This window comes from Lycorma delicatula, chromosome 11 (genome assembly GCF_047948215.1).
Source record: "Lycorma delicatula isolate Av1 chromosome 11, ASM4794821v1, whole genome shotgun sequence".
NCBI lineage: Eukaryota > Metazoa > Arthropoda > Insecta > Hemiptera > Fulgoridae > Lycorma > Lycorma delicatula.
The window spans coordinates 39,462,496-39,483,771 of NC_134465.1; the positions used below are offsets into that span (position 1 = coordinate 39,462,496).

The 21,276-nt window shown below is 31.4% G+C and overlaps 1 protein-coding gene across 1 annotated transcript in view; it reads left to right on the top strand.

Moving 5' to 3' along the window:
- The window catches only part of bmm (brummer), a 57,562-nt gene that overhangs the window by 9,381 nt on the left and 26,905 nt on the right, over nt 1-21,276 (top strand). Inside the window, exons 2-5 of the mRNA XM_075379105.1 lie at nt 10,745-10,857; nt 12,350-12,469; nt 14,981-15,169; nt 19,865-19,948. Coding sequence (XP_075235220.1) covers nt 10,745-10,857; nt 12,350-12,469; nt 14,981-15,169; nt 19,865-19,948 — 506 coding nt within the window. The remainder of the gene's footprint in view (nt 1-10,744; nt 10,858-12,349; nt 12,470-14,980; nt 15,170-19,864; nt 19,949-21,276) is intronic.

Genomic DNA, 21,276 nt, shown 5'->3' on the forward strand with positions numbered 1-21,276 from the left:
ATGTCGTTTTAACTATGACCGCCTGACAGTTGTTGCGGCTTTATAAGCTTTTGAATTAATTTAATTCGCGCATACTTCTTTCATGTTATCCTTGAAAACGATAGCGATTCTTATACGTTGTCGTAATTTCCGTTTCCTGTTTATGTTGTTGTTTAAACTTGTTTTTTTAATTATACGTCTAATTTTTGTTTAATTTTAAACTAGTAACTTTTATTCTTCCTAATAAAAATACTAATAGGCTGTCTTGTTTTTGCCGCATTAAACGAATTAATAAATTCGTTTTACTTTTTCTTTTTTAAAAAAAAAGTCGTACAAGTTTAAGAGTACTGGGGAGGGTTAAGAATTCTTTTTTGAAACGGGCTGTTCTTTTTCAGGCACCCAGTGGGCTAAGTTACTAATGAATTCGGTGGCCGGAAGCGATATGCATTTTTCAATTTCCTTTAAATAAATTACTGTCGTTGTTAAGTTTGCTTCAAAAAACTTCTAGACATAGGAGTTCTAGAAGGTTTTCCGTAGCGTGTTCGTTTCTGTTGCAGCACTACAGATGTTTGCTAAGGCGGTTTTGATTGTATATGTACTACCGTTATCGGTTGAGATTTTATAAAAACGATTCCGTTCGCTGAAATATATGCCGGCTAATTCTATATCGTTTTATACATTCACAGTTAATCGGTTTGAAAACAAGTGTTTGTGACTTACAATCCGAAACGGCGTACGTGAAACAGACCTTTCTTTTAATCTGTATCGCTACCGACGGTCCGTTGTTGCCGACTCTTTCTGATTTAAATTATATTCTCGAGAAGCATTATTAATTGATTTTAAATAAGTTCAGATCGAAAAGATAGAACGTGAATACTTTACGCATATCATCATATTGTTCTATTTTATTATGAGATGCGGTGCATAAACGAATCATTCTATAGTAAGAAATTGTAATAATAAATTTTTATTACGAATAACTCGTCGACCTATTAATCGGTAAAGAATAATTTACTCTATATCGATTTAACCTCGCCTCAATACGTATCGTTTCCGGGAGTTAATTTGCTTGTATTCGTACGATATAATAATGGTAATGAAGAGGAACAGATCCGAACTTTTAAGATAAAAATTCAATTAATACTTTGTTAATGTCTTTTTAGTTGAAGTCGTTACGGTTTAAATTATTTCGAAATAATTTTTCAGCGAAACCGTTTAAATTAGGCCAATTAATATCGATTAATATGGCACGGTCGGCCCGTCAAATTGTTTCATCTATAATTCTTTCGCCGTCTTTAGACTATAAAAAAACAAAAATTAACGAGATGTAATCGTTATCGGATCGGGCAATTATTATCTACTCGGATGGTAGTTCCAATTTGTGAATTCAAGGTATTTATTTGTCCTTTGTTACTTATTTACGCTCTTAACGAAATATAGTTATCTGAAACAACTCCTTTGACCTCAGCGGATGAAAAAAACGATAGGCTTCGTACGTATAGTTATACATTGAATTATATGTGCGCGCTCGCTGACGTATTTTCGATATAAAATAAAAAGTATCCTTGTTGACACGTACGACCTTCATAAATGAAAAAAAATGTAAACTTTATTTATAAATAAATAAATTAATAGCGTAACTTATATTATTATTAGTAAGATTCGATTCGATAGGTCTAATAATTGTCACGATAAAAATTATTTAACGATCGAAAATTGTTTATTTATAAACCGATTTAACCTATAAAACGTGTTAGATAAGCGCTATGACATCCAGTGACGTCAATATTGTAAAGAACCCGGTCGCTTTCGGGTTCATTTGGCTTTAACCTTTCTTTTTTTCACTCGAATTAATTTACTATACAGAATTTATTAATGTTTGTAAATAATCCTTAATATATACGTAACTATTTTTTTTTTTTTTAAACCGACTTTGTTCCTAATAATTAACAGAATTAATTATTTAGAGTAGCTTAACAAATAATTCCGTGTTTGGAATTTATAACTTAAACGATCGTATGTTGAAGCCGTTCGAAATTATAATAAAATAAATATTTTGAAAAGGTACACCAGAATAGTACAGACGTGTTCAGTAATTCTTGTGTAGGTACTACTATATACATCGTATCGAGTAGGGGATAGATATCAGACTCCACGGACGGATCTAGCGAAACCGTAGAACCTTAATCCCAGAGCTGCGTCACAAATTGCACTATTAGCTTTAGAATAAAAAGAGCCTACAACTTTGGTTTGTTCTGATGCACGGCTTACACACATGTACACGCACAATTTAAAGAATTTATTATTTTATTTAAATATAATTTTTAATTTATTTAATTCAATAATTCTAACTAATGCGCGCGTACATACCGTATTTAATTTACGCGGTCGTGGCAGTTCTTGCGACGACGGTCGGCACTAACTAAACTATTGCTATTTCACAACTTACATAAAACAAATTTCGCGTTTACCGTCGGCAAATTGGCGTAATCTCGAGGCTTAACGCATCGGGTACCGAACCGACCGGTAGATCGAGTTCGAGACAGCCGGTCCGAGTTAGTTTTTTACACTTTAAATATTATTAATTTATTTAATTCTGCCGCTCACCTGTGACATCACGACATAGCGGACTACAACAGCATTTTTTAGAGTAGGGGTGCGATTGTTATTTTTTAATCGTTAACAAATGCGCCTAAGAAAAATATGGCCTTAATTAGGCGATATATCGAGATACTGAGGGCGACCTTACTTTACGGCGTCATCCCCCTTGACTTTTTAAGTTAACGGCATCAATGCCCATATGTAATGTGACCGAGTTTGGTCAAAATCGGTCGAGTAATTCTAAAGATAAGGCGATTTAAAGGCCGACACCGAATACGTTCACACACAGGTACATACGTACAGTAACGTCCGAAAAATTTCCATCCGTTTTTTTGAGTTCCTTAAGTGTTAAAACGTAAAGATCCGATGAAAACCTCATATGCCCGAATCGAACCGATTATAATACTTTACCTTCTAGATTTGTAACTCTGCTATAGTGCTATCTTGACGGAAAATTAAATTACAAGTTAAAAAAAAAAAAAATTGTATTTAACAATTTGTCAAGCGATAATATTGTTGCTGTAAAAGAAAATAATTATTTATATTTTAAATAAATTGACGGACAAATATTTTTAACGGTTTAGTAATTTATTGAAAATGTTAATATAAAGAAGCATAATGAGGTCCCCAAAATATTTTTTTGAATTATACGAAACAGTTCTCTCGTCTAGTTAGATATTGTTTATAAATATACGACTATTTTTATATATTTTTAGAAAAATTGCACATTCGTAAGTATAAATTTAAGAATAGTTAACTTTTTTAATTTTATAAATGTAAGTCCGCACGATTTATTCTTAAGGCGCCAGATAATGATCTGACAGCCGGTTTTTGTGTCTTAAAATCCCGTTCTGGCTTTTTGCGGAAGATTGTATTATACACGGGAGTATATGTAAATATAAGTATGCAACGACAAGGTTTTATTAATTAAAATTAAAACGTTTTAAATAATATAGCTGTTTATTACCCTGATTGATTTTATTATAAAAAGTGAACTTGAATTTTTAAACGATATGTCGCTAGCTTAAGACGGGTTCCGTTACATTTTTGTAATGTACAGTTACGATTAGAAGGTGATCGAGAACTTTTATTAAATTACCGATTGCGGTTGTTATCGTGTATATACAAACGTTTATATATTAAAAAAAAAAAAAAAAAAAAAAAAAAAAAAAAACCCGAATGTACAGAGTATAAAATTTCATTAGACTACGAAATGTTGTGTAAAATTATTTGAAATAAACTCAGTTTTTCAAGTTTTAAACTTAAAAATATTAATATTATTAAGATATCGAATTTAATTAACGGTTATCGAATCGGTCGAGGGTTTAATTCCGATAGGTAACATATAATCCTTCAAGATGTTGAAAAAATTAACTAAGATTTTAATAGTAGTAATATTTTATTAACGGTCTTCATTTGTGGAGATCGTTTTACGTAAGGAATGTCATTTTTACGGATTCCGTAAAAATAACTCTGTCCGTAAATAACCGTTTAATCATTAAAAATATGAAATTCTTGAAATATTAACAAATATGTTTTTTTTTTCAATCGTTTTATAATTAGGATACGTAAAAATGTCGATAATTAATCACTTATTTTGCCGATGATACACCCTGTAAATTCTGGATGACCATCGGAGAAACATTTTCAGTTTAACAAAACAATAGTGCTTCATATTATCGGACGTCGGTTTGTACATCGTAAGATACCCACCTGGTAACTAGTCAACGTAAATCGACTGATTTCAAAGTCGAGAGTTATCAGGTTCAAAGCCTATTACTTTTATTCGGATTTGGATAGTAGATCGTGGATTTTTTGTCGGTCTTTTTTTTTTGCCCTACATCCCCGAGCCGGACATCCAATTAAGTATACTCGACTCGGGGACGTGTCCTTTTCGGATCTTTTAATTGCCTGCCACTAATCTCCAACGTAAGAACCAGGCCCGGCTATGCCGTTTCCAGCCCCCCCCCCCCGCCGGAGACCGGGTCTCGGTCTTTCCTTTTGCCAGCCTCAAACCGACGGCGCAGGAGCCGAAGCCGCCAAAGCGTATCCGGGAACCCACACCGCCGGTCGGGTCTCGGTCTTTTCATTCATTCGCACCTAACGGACCCCAGAAGTCCCCGCTTCATCACGGGAACCCACACACCAAGGCATGTGAGCCCTCAGGAACGGGGCTGTCCGCCCAGCCCTACTATAAACTACACCCCTCAGTATCCCAGTCGTCTTGCTTCATCTTCTTTTATCCTGATAACTGTTCTTGCAAATACTGCAAAATTATTTCAGTTTCCGGACATAGCCAAGAGCCACTCCGAGAGCTGCTCGGGTCGGGTATGCATCAGTCCTGCATTTATACGTTGTTCCTCCCATCGTCTGCACTCAAAAATAGTGTGTTCGGCATCGTCAACCGCATCGCAGTAACAACAGATTGGTGACTCTCTCCTGCCAAACCTATGCAGGTATTTTTCAAACGCACCATGTCCTGATATGAGTTGCGTTGTGTGGTAATCTAATTCACCATGAGAGCGATCTAGCCAAGCATCCAGGTCCGGGATAATTCTTCTTGTCCATGCGGCCACCGCTGAACCCGCCCATGCCACCTTCCATTGCTCTCGTATAATAGAACTGGCCTCATCTTTGGCTACACCGGACGCCCTTAGTTTTCGTCCTTTAATCTGCAATTCTATCGTTGGCACCGAAGAAAGCACGCACAGTGCATCATACGATAACGTTCGGTACCCCGAAACTACCCCCAGAAGCGACTTCCTATGACTGCTAGTTAGTTTTTTTCTGTTGCGCTGGACATTAACCGCATCGGCCCATACCGGGGCGGCGTACAACAGAGACGACGTTATCACCGAGGTGATGTCGTCTCTTCGACGCACGTGAAATTCCCGCAAAGAGACCTCTTGGCACAGATTGCTGTTTCCACTCTGTCGCAGATCATGGCCTCATGACTGGAGTATTTGAGGTGTTTATCCAGTAACACAACAGTGTTTTTTGTCGGTCGGGTTCAATTAACCGCACGTCTCGGTAACGGTCGGCCTGAGTTTATTCAAGACTACACATTTACCGGTACAGTTAAATTACACTGATAAGTCGCAAATGATTTCAATTGATATGCGACTGTAAATAAAAGTATTAAAACACAAATAAGTAAAATAAATCGCGAATTCTTATAATCGAAAAAAATCTCGTAGGAAAAACCGAAGGAATTTAGTGAGTTTTGGCTTCCGCAAGGATCTGTTCTACATTAATTTTGATATACGTATTTGAAGGACCTGTTTCGTATAAATGTCGATAAATCACTTGCATCTTACAATTTTTTAATAATATTTTATTATTTAATGGAGACTCTTGGAGTGATATTTTCAAATTTAGGATTTAAAAACGTTAAAAGTTTTCGTGATTGCACGCGATATGGAAATTAAATATATTGGTATTTCTTCCCGAAGGTCACTAAAAATCGGTAGATTTTGAATATGTTCGTATCGACGGGAATTTCACCTCAACATTATCCTCCTTTGCTTTAATTTTAGACTAAAGTTTTTCTCTTCTAGCAGCAGATTCATATCGTTCAGTATCTTTACAACTTATTATTGGTTTTAGCCAAAAGCCCAATGTTATTGGCGAATCTTGATATTTATACATTTTCTCCTGGGATAGCTAATCCACCTTTCAAATGTTTCATTCGATTTATATACCGCTTCTTGTGCGTGCAAATTCGGCGTCTGAGTTCACATTTCTTCGTCTTATATTCCGATAAGTGATACTACCCGATTCTTTTACGAATTATAAATAATTCTCTTCTTTTGATTACGTACACGAGAGTAGGAATTTTTCTTAAAATCTTAAACGTTTTATTCCGTTATAATAAATCGAAAATTTAATTATTACGGTAATAATGATTATCGTTCTTTAGAAAATATTTTGAATTCTGATTGAGTATTGAGTAGATTGAGTATAGGGTTCTACTCAAAACTACTCAAAACTGATAATTTTATTATAAAAAGTATTAACAATTAATTTTTAAACGATATGTCGCTAGCTTAAGACAGGTTCCGTTACATTTTTATAATGTACAGTTACAATTAGAAGGTTGATCGAGAGCTTTTATTAAATTACCGATTGCGGTTGTTATCGTGTATATACAAACGTTTATAAATGTACAGCGTATATATAATTTCATTAAACTACGAAATGTTGTGTAAAATTATTTGAAATAAACTTAATTTTTCAAGTTTTAAACTTAAAAATGTTAATTAAGATGTCGAATTTAATTAACCGTTATCGAATCGGTCGAGTTATGTAAATATCGGTTACTTCTTCTAATATTTCTGCGTGAAAGAAGGAAAAAAAAAATTTGATGCCAGCTGATTTACGCGGTGGAGCGGTAGCGTATCGCTTTCATCTGCAGGTTCCAGATTCTGGTCCCGGTCGAGAATGGCGTTTCTCGTACGCTACAAAAAAATTTATTTTCTTTATATTATGGCTGGTTGCAGGGTGCCGACCGGAATAAAACGGAATCGAGGAGTTAATTACCGACGGGTTAATTTCTCCTTCGAATTAATTTTAGACGTTCGACTGGTGTATTCGTCGTTTCGAGGGAACGGCTGTAGATATTTAATCGTGTTAGAAAAAAAAAACCTGTTGAGAAAATAAATAACCGTTATAGAATATATAGTAATTTATTTTGAGATAAATGAAAGGAAATTAAGGGCGGTTTAAATGAAAATTTTTCCGTTAATTTTTCGCAGACGGTTACGTACGGTATCGGGCTATCTTGTGTGACGGTCATCGACGATTGATGGCCGTAACTTTTCGATCTTTATTCTGCCTGTGCTTTTACTTACGGGGTTCGAATCAGGCTCGTCTCGATAGTAAGTCGGGATTCGGTTGTCTGATTTTAAATTCTCACAGACCGCTCGCGATGGAAGCGAGATGCGTATTACGAATAAACGAGGTTCGCCGTTGCGTTTTTTTTCTACCGTGAGGTCAGGTTTATTTTTACAACATTACATCAGGAGATGCTATATCGACCTTGGGGTGCAGTTAAAAAATTAAATCGTTGCAACGACGGCGAAGACCTAACGTATCTTTCTTTAATGTTTCTTTACGTCACGTGCGCTGACAGGTCGGGTCGATGAATCGCATGCGGTATAACGTGCGACACGTGATCATCTTCAGACGTTTGATCTTTCCGCTTCGATGCGAAGAGACCGGGCTAAAATACGACCTCGGAACAGGAAATATTTGCGAGTCGGTTACGTTATTTATCTATCAAATAAATCTTTTATCTTGATCGGTACATAATAATACTTTATGTACGACATGTATTCGGTTGTGCCGCTCCGCGTATGAAAAAAAGGAAATGCCCTATGTATTCGGCCGAGTGTATCGAGAGATAACGGTACTAAAATAAAAACTTATTCGTGCGGCGTCATAGAGTGCACAATTAATTATAAAATAACAGATAGATGCGATTAAAGTCCTTATTTTCACGTGATGAAGATGCTAAGCAAACAGAGTTAATACAAAACATATCATAATTCAGCCGTTAATGAAAATTATATTTGAGCGCAAATTTTATGTATAAGTTGAACGGACGTTTAGAAAATTGAGGTCACTAAAAATTGTTTTAATTAGTATTATTTAAAAATCCATCCGCATCGTAATACGTACGTACTGTTTCCGTATAAGAAGATCTTTTAATTTTATTTTAAAATGTATTAGCGGTAAGAGCTTTTAGGCGAGTCAGAAACTTATTTAAAACATTGGCCGTTTCAATCTTTGCCATTTATTTTTTAATTAAATGGGTATCTCAAATCGATACGCTCGAATTGTAATACTCAAATCAATACAATTGCAACGAAACCATTTCTCGTACGTCAAAGTATCGACTCGAACGTGAAAACAATTCTGTTGTGTTGTTTGTTAAGGAAAAATTTCCTAAATATCTGTCTATACGATTCGTATTAGAAGCGCCGAACGACGATCTGATATCCGATTTTTGTAACTTTAAAACTCGTTTTGATGGAGCTCCGAGAGATAAGACAATGACTTATTAAATAAAACGCATTAAAGCAAATCGGTAAAGTTTGAATTTTTCATAAACACAATTTTTTTTTCACAAAACACCTTGAAATTTCGCTCTACGGATGACTAAAGTCTTGCGAAACGACGGTTCTAAAAATTAGTCGTTCGAAAAATCGGGTACAAATTAATATCGTGATAAACCGACTGAATTTTTCGAGGCCGTTCGTTCAAAAGTTCTGGTTTATAAATGCGCACTCGCTCATCCGTCTTCGTTTCCAGTTTGTTTTTGAATGGTTCTATTGGCGGCGTTCGGTCGAATATCCCCTTGCGACAACGAATTTAATCTTTATCTTGCTTCCCCATCGCCGATAACTACCGGTTGTATGTACTACTGATCTACACTCTTATATGCCACCGATTTTTCCCCATTTAGCATCATCCTCTAGAAATTCATCGATTCTATCCTGTAATTTTTATTTGCAGAGGGCTGCGTCTTGACACCCGCAGAGCTCGCTTCGGTCGCCATTCTCGTCTACCCGAAGGGCTCCGCCCCCTGGATCCTTGCACCGTTCGTTACCCTAACGGTTGTGAGAATAATACTGATAAATAATAATGGTTTTATAGAAACCTGAAAAAGAAACTAAATTACAAAAGACAGAATAATAGTAATTACGGTAACTGAAGTACATACACCTTTGTAAAGACGAAAAATTCGTAACTTATTTCTTTGTCGTGGAGACAAAAATATAATAATGAAGTAAAAGGATTAATCTTTTTCTCTTTAATGAATATGTTTAATTTACAACTTCACCCTTCTTGGGGGTGAAAAAATAATGAATATTTTTTAATATTTTAATTTGCAAGGGAACTAGGGCCTCGGTATGTGGCTTAAAATCTTCTATGGTAAAATTTGAAAGCTATTGATCGGTTGGTTCTTCGAGATGAAATATACATAAAAATCTTCTCAGTTATTGGTAAAAATTTGGTTGCGATCGAGTTGGTTTTCTGCTTATCCAAAATTAACAAAAACTCTCTTCTTTGTATAGTAGTACAGATATATATATATGTGTGTGTGTGTGTGTGTGCGCGCGCGCGTGCGTGCGTTGAATTTAAGTGAATGGTATTTTCCTACTCATCATACCTCTTAACGTTAAGAAAAATTATTTTTACCGCCACTATCACCAAGTGACCGGAAATTTTACCGTAAGTAAAAAATTATAGTTTCGTAGAGATGTCATTTTATTATTTTTTTTTTTTTTAATTATAACTTGAAAAATTCTTCTGTTTACTTAAGATTCTTCTGTTTAAAATAAGATTGGAGTTTGGTTTTTGATCTTTTAATGCGTGAACAATTTAAATATGTTTCTTATTTTTGTAATCGAAACATATATTATTCGTAATATATGTATGTATTACCTAATTGTAATATTTTAATTTTATTAAACTTTGTTCCTGGTTAATATTTTCACACTGTAATCAAATTTCACGGTATGCGATTATTATGCAATCCATAATTTTTCTTTATAAAGCCATAAAACGCTGAGCTACTCTGATAACATTCCACATAGATAAGAAAAAAATTGTGAGTACATCAAACATAAAGGTTAATATATTTATATATATCGACAGATTTATTTGTTTAAAATCGGATACATTATGATCCTCATGATGTACATGTGTCATGAGGTACATTCTACCTGATGTAGAATGAAGTACTGTTATTCCAAAAAAAAATATTAAAGCCCAATAACGTAATTGATTTACATTTAATAAATTATCTTGAATAATATAGTCGATTAAGAACACTACCGTTGATTATTTGCAAATGTTAGATAACATTTGTACGATCGATGCACAAAACAATAAAAACACAAGAGCGCTTGTTTAATAAATAGATTTGTAAGTCGTTACCGTTTTCATTTAAATTCATAGGAAATTAACTTTTATTAATACTGTACTTATTTTTGTACCTCTAAATTTTTCAATAAAAATAACTTCTGGGTAACCTTCGTCGTTATTCTTAATTTTTTCTTTTACAGACTGCATATGGGCTTGTGATTATAAATTTATATAGCTTTGTATTTTTTTTAAACAAAATTAGTGATCGGCGCGTGATCGTTTTATGTTTCAGGTGATATTACAACAGATGTATTAAATTTAATACGTGAAGCTCGTGCAAGAACGCTAGGTCCATTCAGTCCGTCGTTTAACGTTCAAGCCGTTCTACTAGAAGGTTTAAAAAAGGTAATATGTTAATAAAATATAAAATTTTCACGTTTTTTTCTTTCTATAAAGTGAATAAATTGTTCTGATCGCTGTGGATATCGGGTTTTTTTTTTAGTAACAGGATGTGTATATTTCTTTTCTTTTTCCTGTTTAGCCAACGGTAACTACCGTTCAGATAATACTTCAGAGGATGATATGTATGACTGTAAATGAAGTGTAGTCTTGTACATTCTCAGTTCGGCCATTCCTGAGATGTATGGTTAATTGAAACCCATCCACCAAAGAACACCGGTGTCCACGATCTAGTATTCAAATCCGTGTAAAAATAACTGGCTTTACTAGGACTTGAACGCTGGAACTCTCAACTTCCAAATCAGCTGATTTGGGAAACCGCGTTCACCACAAGACCAACCCGGTGGGTTATGTGTATATTTCTACTGCGATACTGCAGCCGCTTTCATACGGTAGTAAATAATAAAGGAAAGTTTTATTACAGGTTTTAATAAGCGTTAAAAAAATGTATCCCTTTCAAAACATCGAAGAAGTTACTCCCGCTCGAGGTATATTTTTCATTCTTCTTCGTTTTTCTTAATATCTTTAATTTGAAACGTACTTGGAATTGCATAAAAATAAGATAAGTAATACGGTTCAGTTACCGGTATTTCTGTATAGTTATATCACCGTACTATAGAGGATCTTCATTGAAGAACGATGGGGTTTGGAACATGTATTAATTACAGTTGATATTTATTTATCGAATTTCTCATCTCAAAAGTGTTTTTACGTAACTAATAATTTCAGTATGTACACAATTAGTCGCTCGGTAAATGTCCAATCGGTACTCGGTTTTTGCCTGTACTCGAATTAACGTATCTTCTGTTAAGGTTACAATCGCTTCATTTATAGTTTTCTTTAAGTGACACAGGTCGCGTATTTTTTGCGAATAAACGATGTTTTTTTTATATACCCTCACAAGAAAAAAGCCGCAAGATCAGGTCTGGACTCCTTGGAGGCCAGGATACAGTGTCCTTGAATACAGGACCCTGACTGACGAATGCATTAAAGTGCGGGGGTGCGCCGTCTTGTTGGAAATGAATTCGCTGTACGCTTTCGATTCCATCCGTTAATTTACTAATTAACGATTCACGAATACGAATAAATAAATATATATATGGGAATAGCGCACACCCGTTAATTTATAATGTAGCTACATCCGTAAAAATTATATCGTCTAAAAATGATTCGTTTTCATTCATTTTGTGAAAAATTTCAACAACGAAATCGATACATTTTTCAGGTTTGAAAAACCTGAAAAATGTATCGCCAGAAAACTGATGGTTAAGGGTTCTCATCGATGAGAATTTTTTAATTATTTGTATATTGTAACTCTCAGTATTTATTGTATCCGATGCATGTGTTGTCTGTTGTCCGTAGAATTCAGCCGATAGACAGATTTTACGTTTAACTTCTTTATTTTAACAAAATATTTTAATCTGTGTGGTTTTTTTAGGTTCTTCCTGAAGATGCTCACTTAAGAGTAAACGGAAAGTTACACATATCCTTAACGAGAGTTTACGACGGTAAAAATGTTCTAGTCTCAGAATTTAGCAGCAAAGATGATCTTCTGCAGGTAAATCTTTGATCTTAATTTTCATTAGCATTTATTTAAGCGTTTTAAAACGTTTTAATTTAAATGTTTACGTAAATATCATTGTGTACCGTGTGTGTGTGTGTGTGTGTTTGTTTGTTTGTTTGTTTGTGTGCACGCGCATGTGTGTAATTTTCAGCAAATTCATGTTTAAGGCATTTTAAATTCTGGTTCCTTAACATCTGGTGGTAAGGCTCCTGGACCTTAAAAATGAGATCCTAAAGTTTTGCGATCGTGTGACACGGTTGATCTTATTTTTATAATAATATTTGTATGTATGAAATATTAACTTTTAAATTTAGTTTATTTAAATTTATTTTCCTCTTGATTGGATAAAATTAAATATAATAACAAGAAATATTTTTCTTGAAAATATTATCTTTATTAATGTCTTGGATTAACCGATAAATGATTCAAACTTATAAATTAAATTTACATAGAATTCTCTGAGCTTCCTCAGGTGAAAATACACATATCGTACAGAATTCCCTTGCATACTCAGAAATTACCTGATCTACCCATCGCAGATAATCTATTTTGTCTCCACCCTTATTACAATGATTCCCCTACTCACCCTTGACTCATCTTATCTTTAGATATTTATATGCATCTCGTTATATAACCTGATTGCTATTTTTTCTGAAACTTTTACAGTACACATATTTTTCTAAAAAATTTCAAACATTAAACATTATATTCCTTAAAACTAATTTCATAATATAAATATATGATTTTTTTAAATTAAATTAACATACGTTGAAATCCGGGTATGTCTGTTTTATTCTTGACAGCGTTTGTATTTTTCTAGATGTATATCATTTGTGGAGCGGTCACTATATCATTTTTGTGAGGTCTGTCTGCCTCTTTTCTATATTTATGAGCTTCTATATCTTTTTAAAGGTATTCAGATGTTTGTCCAATGTACACAGCGTTACAATCTTTACAAGGAATGTTGTATACTAAGTTGGCTTGTTGATTTTTTTCCATCGGCGATTTTAATTTAGAAAACATACTATTCAGATTGTTGTAATTCTAATGGGCTATTGTGAAATCCTTTTGTAGCAATTTTTTAGTCTTTTCAGACAAACCTGCGACATATGGTAATGCAACATAATTCTCACTCTTATTATTTTTATTAGGATGGTTGTCTGATATATTATTACAGTATATATAAATTGTATTTTTAAGAATTTTATTTCTGATATTTTCTGGATAAATATTATTTATTAATAAATCTTTTGCTTTCGTTTTGTTTTGAGATAAACAATAGTATAAACTTTTTGGATTTAACAATAACTCATTTCGAAAAGAAAATATCAACAAAATGATATATAAAACCAACACCTTCAGGTAGATACCTAAATTTCCTATCAACACAATCAATATCAAATAAAAATTCAGTAGTCAAGAATCTTGCAAATAGAGTAATAAAATCTACAAACTCCGAAGATAGACCAGAATATACAACAAAAGTACTCACACAATTTCAAAGTGGGTTATCATATATTCTGTGATATTCAGGAAGAAGTGTGTTTTTAAATATTTAAGGAATTTTTTTAGATTATTTCAGTTACCCTGAGGTTACCTGGAACAAACAAAACACTTTAATTCTGTTATATAATAATACTAGCTCCCCGTCGCAGCTTCTCCCGCGCTATGTGGTTACTTGCGTTTCTCACAGCGGTCAATCTTTTTATTTTATGTTTTTTAGTCGACTAACCGGAGGCAGCTGCAGCCAGTCACACGCACAGTAATGGTAGCAATAGCTGTGTTGGTTGAGCCACGTGCTGTATACCTTCGCACCCGTTAAAAAATCCCAAAAATGGTTTTTAAATATCAATCTGAAGAGTATTTGCAAGCCCAAATCTACTGAAAATCTTGTTTACTATAGTCACGATCGGGAAAATTTACAATCATTGTTCAACATTTCTTTTACCCTTTCTTCATCACCTTTTAAGGTCAAATTTCAAAAATCTGTATATTGAGATGAAGATTATGCTCACCAAAAATCAGGTTAATTTCTTCATTTGTTACTGAGAATTAAAAAAAAAAACAGGGTTTCAAAAAAATTTCAAAAATCCATTTTAACTGTTGAAACTCGGAATTTCAAAAAATCTAGAAATTGGTTTTTAGATATTCATAATCATTCAGTTCAAATCCAACTCGCATATTGATAGAGATTCACAGTTCACAATTCATTAAACTTTGTACTTTAAGTGGAAAATCTCCACCATTATATATATATATATATATATATATTATTTATTTTTTAATTAGGTAGTTTTTTGTTTATTCCTAACAATCAAAAACCATCTTCTTCTTTATATAATAGTATAAGTAGATTATAGATATCCATTTAAGCATTGACGGGTAAAAAACTGAATGATTCCTGATAAGATTCACATTTAACACATATCAACAAAAAAAATATTCAAGCTATTGAGAAACGTTTCTGTATGTGTGTAATATATGTATATTATTATTTTATTTCAGGCACTTCTCGCCAGTGCGTTTGTACCAATATTTTCTGGTCTTATACCACCGAAATTCCACGGTGTTCGATATATTGATGGTGGTTTCAGTGATAATTTACCAACATTGGATGAGAATACTATTACAGTTAGCCCGTTTTGCGGTGAAAGCGATATATGTCCAAGAGATTTATCCTCCCAGCTTTTCCACGTATGTATTGATTTTCTATTACAATTACTTATAAATTATGGTGAAATTAGATCTGTGCTGAGGTACGGAATAATAGAATATTAGTGTAATTTTTATTATATAGTAAAAGTATTTAAGAATTTACTGCATTTCTGTAGAATTAAATTTCTGGACTTAATTTTTATTTTTCGGTCAGTAATAAAGGTTATAGTAATTATGATGATGTGGTGCTGCAGAACATGACGGGTGAAAGAGATCTTATACTGTTGTTTCTTCAGGTTGACAATCATTTCTTTTATGTACAACTTGAAAAATAATGTAGATGGACTACAGCCTTGTTTAATTTATTTCTTGTTGAACTTTACTTTTCTCTACTATTATTGCAACCGTCACATCTTTCATAAAGATTATAAAACAACTTTGTTTTCTCTATATTTCAATCGTTTTTTTTATTAAAATTGTTTAATGTTGTTTTCTTTTCTAAGTACACTATCAAAGACGTATACAAAATTTACAAACATCATATAAGTAGGCCTTCTTTTGTTATTGTTTCTATCAAGGTTAAATCTAACATTTTCTCTCTGTTACTCATGCTTTTTCTGAAACCAAATTAATCTTTTTCTAGGATACCTTTTATCATGCGTTTGAGTCATCTATATGTTATTCCTTGTAGTACTGTGGTCGCATGAGATGTATTAAGTGCATTAATGTTTTCACATTTACCAATTTTAATTTTTGGGAAATTTCAATTATATAAATATTTTAATTTTTTTATGGACACTACTCCAGATTCATTCATTTGGCATACTACACATTCTGCTTAATTATATTTCACCTAATCAGCATAACAATTCTGCTTACATATTGCCATCGGTACTTTTATTTTTATTTATTTTTTGTTCATTTCTTTAATTTTTCAGAGGTGCATCAAGTTTTCTTTTTGTAATGTGACCTCTCTAGTGAATTATAATTGTTTTCTTATTCTTCTAAAGTTTTTTCTTTTACAGTGGTTCTTCATTTTAATCATTTAATACTGGCGCTGTTAAGTTTCATTTTTCCAGAATTTTCTGTTACTTATATGTTATATATTTTCTCTTTTTATTTAGTTTCTTTTCTTCTTTACTATGATTATGGTTAAACATTTATACCCTCCGTTTACTTTATTTCTTAATACTTGTTACAATTTCTCATGATTAGCCAATAATATCTTCATACGTATCCTTTCTTTGGTCATTCATTAAAGATATTTTTGTTGCATATGTCTCTTTTTTACCTAAAGCCTTTTCATTTTTTTAATATTTACATTTTTAATTCTGATTATTAGTTTTCTGCCAAAATTACTTTTGTAATTTTCACAGAAAACTGATAATCGTTTCTGTAGCTTATTCAGACTTTATTTGTTTTTTGCTAAGCAGTTTGTAAATTTATACACCCTCTTCTGAAGTGTTTTCCAGAACTGGATATTTTATAAATCTTGAATTTAAAAATTTTTAATTTTATACCGTTGTAAAAAAAGCCTTTCAAAATTTTGTTATTATATGTAAAAATGTGTTTGTCGTTTCAGTGAGTATTATTTATGGTCTAAGATATAACTTAACATACTTATTTTAAAATATAAGATAGTAATTATGAATCTTGTTTTTATTTGAATATGACTGTTTTCTATTCTTATTTAAATATTCTTTGTGTAAAGAATTACACGACACGATTTCTATTTCCTGAAGATAATAATACAATTTAGGTCAGAAAGGTCAACAGAATGAATCTACTAAAGGCAAGAATATTAACAACTACTGAACATAAAAAAGTAGGTGAATATTTTGTAGTCAAACAATGAGAAAGTGCAATAGCTTGATAAAATAGAATACATAAAAATAAAAATATTATATTGACACAAAATTCAAAATGATTTCCATTGAAAAACTCATTCTGTATTAAGGAAATGGAAAAATAGAAGGCATATAGTAGAATTGGATAATTCCATCTTTTTAAAAAAAAAGTAATCTGAATGAAAACATTTTTATAAATTCATTATTGCGTCATTTTTACTCATTCTGTCATCAATTGTAAAATATTTTAATTGATTAACAAATTATAATGGTTAATCAAAGTTACAATAATATTTTGATAGATGTATTTATATAGTTGTTACAAGATTTTGACAAAATAAAAATGCATCTGATGCAAGTAAATAAACTAATATTCAGTAAAATAATAATTTAAATTTAACTACTAACAAATTTTTTATTATTTAAATTATTCCTTGAGGAAAGCCAAATCAATGTTTAACTTCTTTTTTTAACTCGTGCTAAGATTTCTATCCAATCAGAAGTTTTACATATGATGTTAACAAATAAATTTTTTAAAATCTGATCGGAAGGTCAACCGTACAAGATGATCAGGAATGACAAATTTACCGCAGGGTGCCTGACAAGTGTTCTAATGAGCTTCAGAAAACTTTTGAGAACTAGTTATGTTATGGCTACATCATTTAGCTTCTGGTAGTTTTTATAGAAGCTTCTTTTCCAAACTCATCATAAGCGGTTGGTAAATCAAGAGTTACTGTAATATGAAGCCATTCTCTTTGGTTTTCATTAATTCAATACCTGATTCTTCAATGTATAGACTGCATAAATCGGTATAGATTGCATTTTTTATCCTATTGAAAATAGATCTTTTTTGATATCTTATACGAGACACATATCAACTCTATCAGTTTATGGTTTGATAATGTTGCATTTGATTTTTGCTAGGTTAAGTACTGCAGTAACTATGTTTAGAGTCAAAAATTTTTTACTGTTTCAATAACTACTTTATCGCTTCTGTTTTGGTGTACAATGACTTGCAACACTTTTTCTGTATCAGTGGCTTTGCCGGTCTGGCTGCTGTGCGGATATAAACTTGAAATGTACAGATATGTTTTACCTCGTCTGACAGTCGCTATGTAAGAAGATTTTTATAGTTAAACTTTCATTAATTTTGTTCATCATTGTTATAGTTTATATTTAACTAGTATAAAATAAATTATGACTTATTTAATGAATGAATTGTTTAAGTAAATTTCTTTAATAAAATGGTGGGTTGAAAATTGTATTGAAGATTTTATTGCATTAAAGAATAGTCCGTTTGGATACTGTATTCATAAATACTAATGAATAATTTTCCATATTTTTTTATTCCTTACAAAATTATGTTTATTTTGTTGTTTTTTTATTCCTTTATTGAATTTTGAAGATGTTTTGAATTTCACATTATTATTTATAATGACAGTTTTGACGCATTTAATATCTATTAATTCTCAAAATGTTGTTGTCTAAATGTCTTATAGTTTGCTTGTAATACATATTTCTATTTTATCAAAAGGTTTTTAAAAGCACATGTATAATTGATCATGGTCAGTCTTGAACTGTGATCTCTTAAAGAGGTCAATATTTAAAATATAAAGTGACATAGCTTGCTATTGTCATGAGTCACTAATGACTGTAGCAGAATGCACAGAAATGAAACTTCATCAAACAGAGATTATTATCCTTTCTAATTATCAAGAAATTTTATTTAATGCCATTCGGTAAACAACATTTACGTTTTCTCGAGATCATAAAATTTTAGCAATGTATTTCCTGATATCTTATAGATGTTGTGGCTCTAACAAATTGTAAGGGTATACTCTCTTGCCTCAAAAAAAATCCAATTATTATTATTCTTTGTTTTTTTAACATTCTTTCTTTGTGTAGTGTGGTTTGCAGTTGTTTTGTAGGCACAGTATGTAAAGTTTGTTACAATTAGTATAATGTTTTATTTGTGATTGAACATTTTGATTTTATACTTAATGTTTATTTTTCAAATGAAAAATAATTTTCTTTGTTTTTTAACTTATATCTTTATTTTATTGTTTATAAAATATCAATTTATTATTTTTTCTGTAAAATTACTTTATTTATAAGCTATTAACAATATTTAAAATATTTTATTGAGTTTTTGTTTTGTTTGCATTATACTGTTTTTTATGTTAACTTTAATTGTCTTATCAATTTGGAAAACCCCTTCAGTTAGCTTCTAAGCCTTTATCAATAACAGTAATTATAATTTTGTATTAATTTATTTGTATAAATGAATGAATAATTATAAAAAAAAAATATTATTTCCTTTTATTTCATAAAGAAAATAAAACAAGCTTTTCCTTGTGGAATTGTGTCATCTAACCTACTTTTTTGTTGATCTGGTGAAATTAGAAGTTTCACCTTTTGTGATTACAATAATGTGTCAGTCTGGTTTATCCCATGACATTATTAGCTCTGAGATTAAAAAAATCAATACAGTAATGAATTTGTATTTAATATAAGTAAGAAATGGATTAGAATACAGATACAGATTAATCATGGTAATAAGGTAAACGTATCGATAAAACCCATTTTAATTGTCTCTTAAAGATTTTTCCAAAAATGTACCAGCCTCAAGCTGGTAGCTGAAACTTAACTGATATAAAAACATTAAAATATAAATAACTATATGATGGAAGTATTGGCAGTTTTCTTGTGAGATATATATATACAAAATATAATTAAAAGTATTTAGGTATGTTTACGCTGTAGCTCTATTGGAAAATTTGGTAGTTTTAACTACTAAATAAATATTTAATATATAAAAAATACTAAATTATGAAAGAAATGTCGCCAACATTAGTAAAAATAATTTATCTCAAATTTTTGTTCACAGGTAAATGTTGCAAATACCAGTATTGAATTATCAAGACAGAATATTCACAGGTTTGCTAGAATTCTGTGGCCTCCTAAACCAGAGGTATTTTTATCGTAAATATTTCTTTCATTTTCATTACTTTTTTCTGTAAGTCTGTCATTCACTCATCCCACTCCACCTCTTTCTGACTTATGTTATCTCTCTCTCTCTCTCTCTCTCTCTCTCTCTCTCTCTGTGTGTGTGTGTGTGTGTGTACACCTAAAATCCTGTAGTTTATTACCTTGTAGCAAAAGTTATATTTCTTTGTACCTTCAAGTTTATGCACATGTGTAAGAAAGGTTCGTCTATAGGAAACCTGAAGCCTTGATAAATAGCAGAAGAATCATTATGTTTCTCTCTCTCTCTCTCTATCTCTTTCTTAATGTGCATGAACATCTGTTAACTATTTAGTAAGTTACCTATATGTTCAGATATTCAAGCTGAAATGGCTAAAAGAAAGTAACTGCGTCTTTCCCATTTTAATGTTATATTAATATAAAAATTTAATTTTGGCTCTTATCGGTCATTTAATTTATACATTTCAGCTTTCTGAAGAAAGTAATTTAGATTGACTGCTGTTGTTATGAGCATAGCGTATTATTCTTATCAGTATTATTGTGGTATAATGGTATAATAATTTCCATGCATCCAGATATTAATAAATAATATATGATAAAATTAATATTGTTAATGTAATTAATGTTATAAATACGAGTAAGATAAAATATTCTGGATTTTTTTTGTTGTAATAGTTGCTTTAAAGTTATGAATAAATAATAAAATAAAAATTGATTTTTTTTTTTTTTTTTTTTGATTTATTTGTTTGTTTACTTACATTTCCTTATTTCTTCATTAATGGGAGTCAAAATAATAATTTTTTTAAAACTTCTACATCATTTAAAAGGCTTTTTCATTTGATCTGACCTTTCATTGGTTTTTTTCTTGTTTTTGTCAGTGGTAAACTAGATTAGTTTTTACTTGTATACTGCTTATTTTAATTATACATTTTTATTAGATGTACTTAATTCTTTTTTAATTTAATTTACCTTGAAATGTTTTATCCCTGTTAGAGAGAGAGAGAGAGAGACAGAAAATATTGTAGAATATTTTATTATTTCATTATTTGATTACTATTATATTCATCTTTAATTGTTTCCTCGTCCGTTTTCCTTCATAAAAATTATTAATTTATCCCCAGCTTATTTTTAAAAATTATTTTTTTAGACTAATCAGTAATGAGTATATATTATCATTATTTAAATGAATCTAACCATATTTTTTCAGTTAGATAAAAAAAAAACAATTTCTTGGAATTTTAGTGTGTAAGAGTTTGTTTGGATGATATACAATAATAATGTTGAATCACTAAAATAAGAACTCAAAGTAATTTG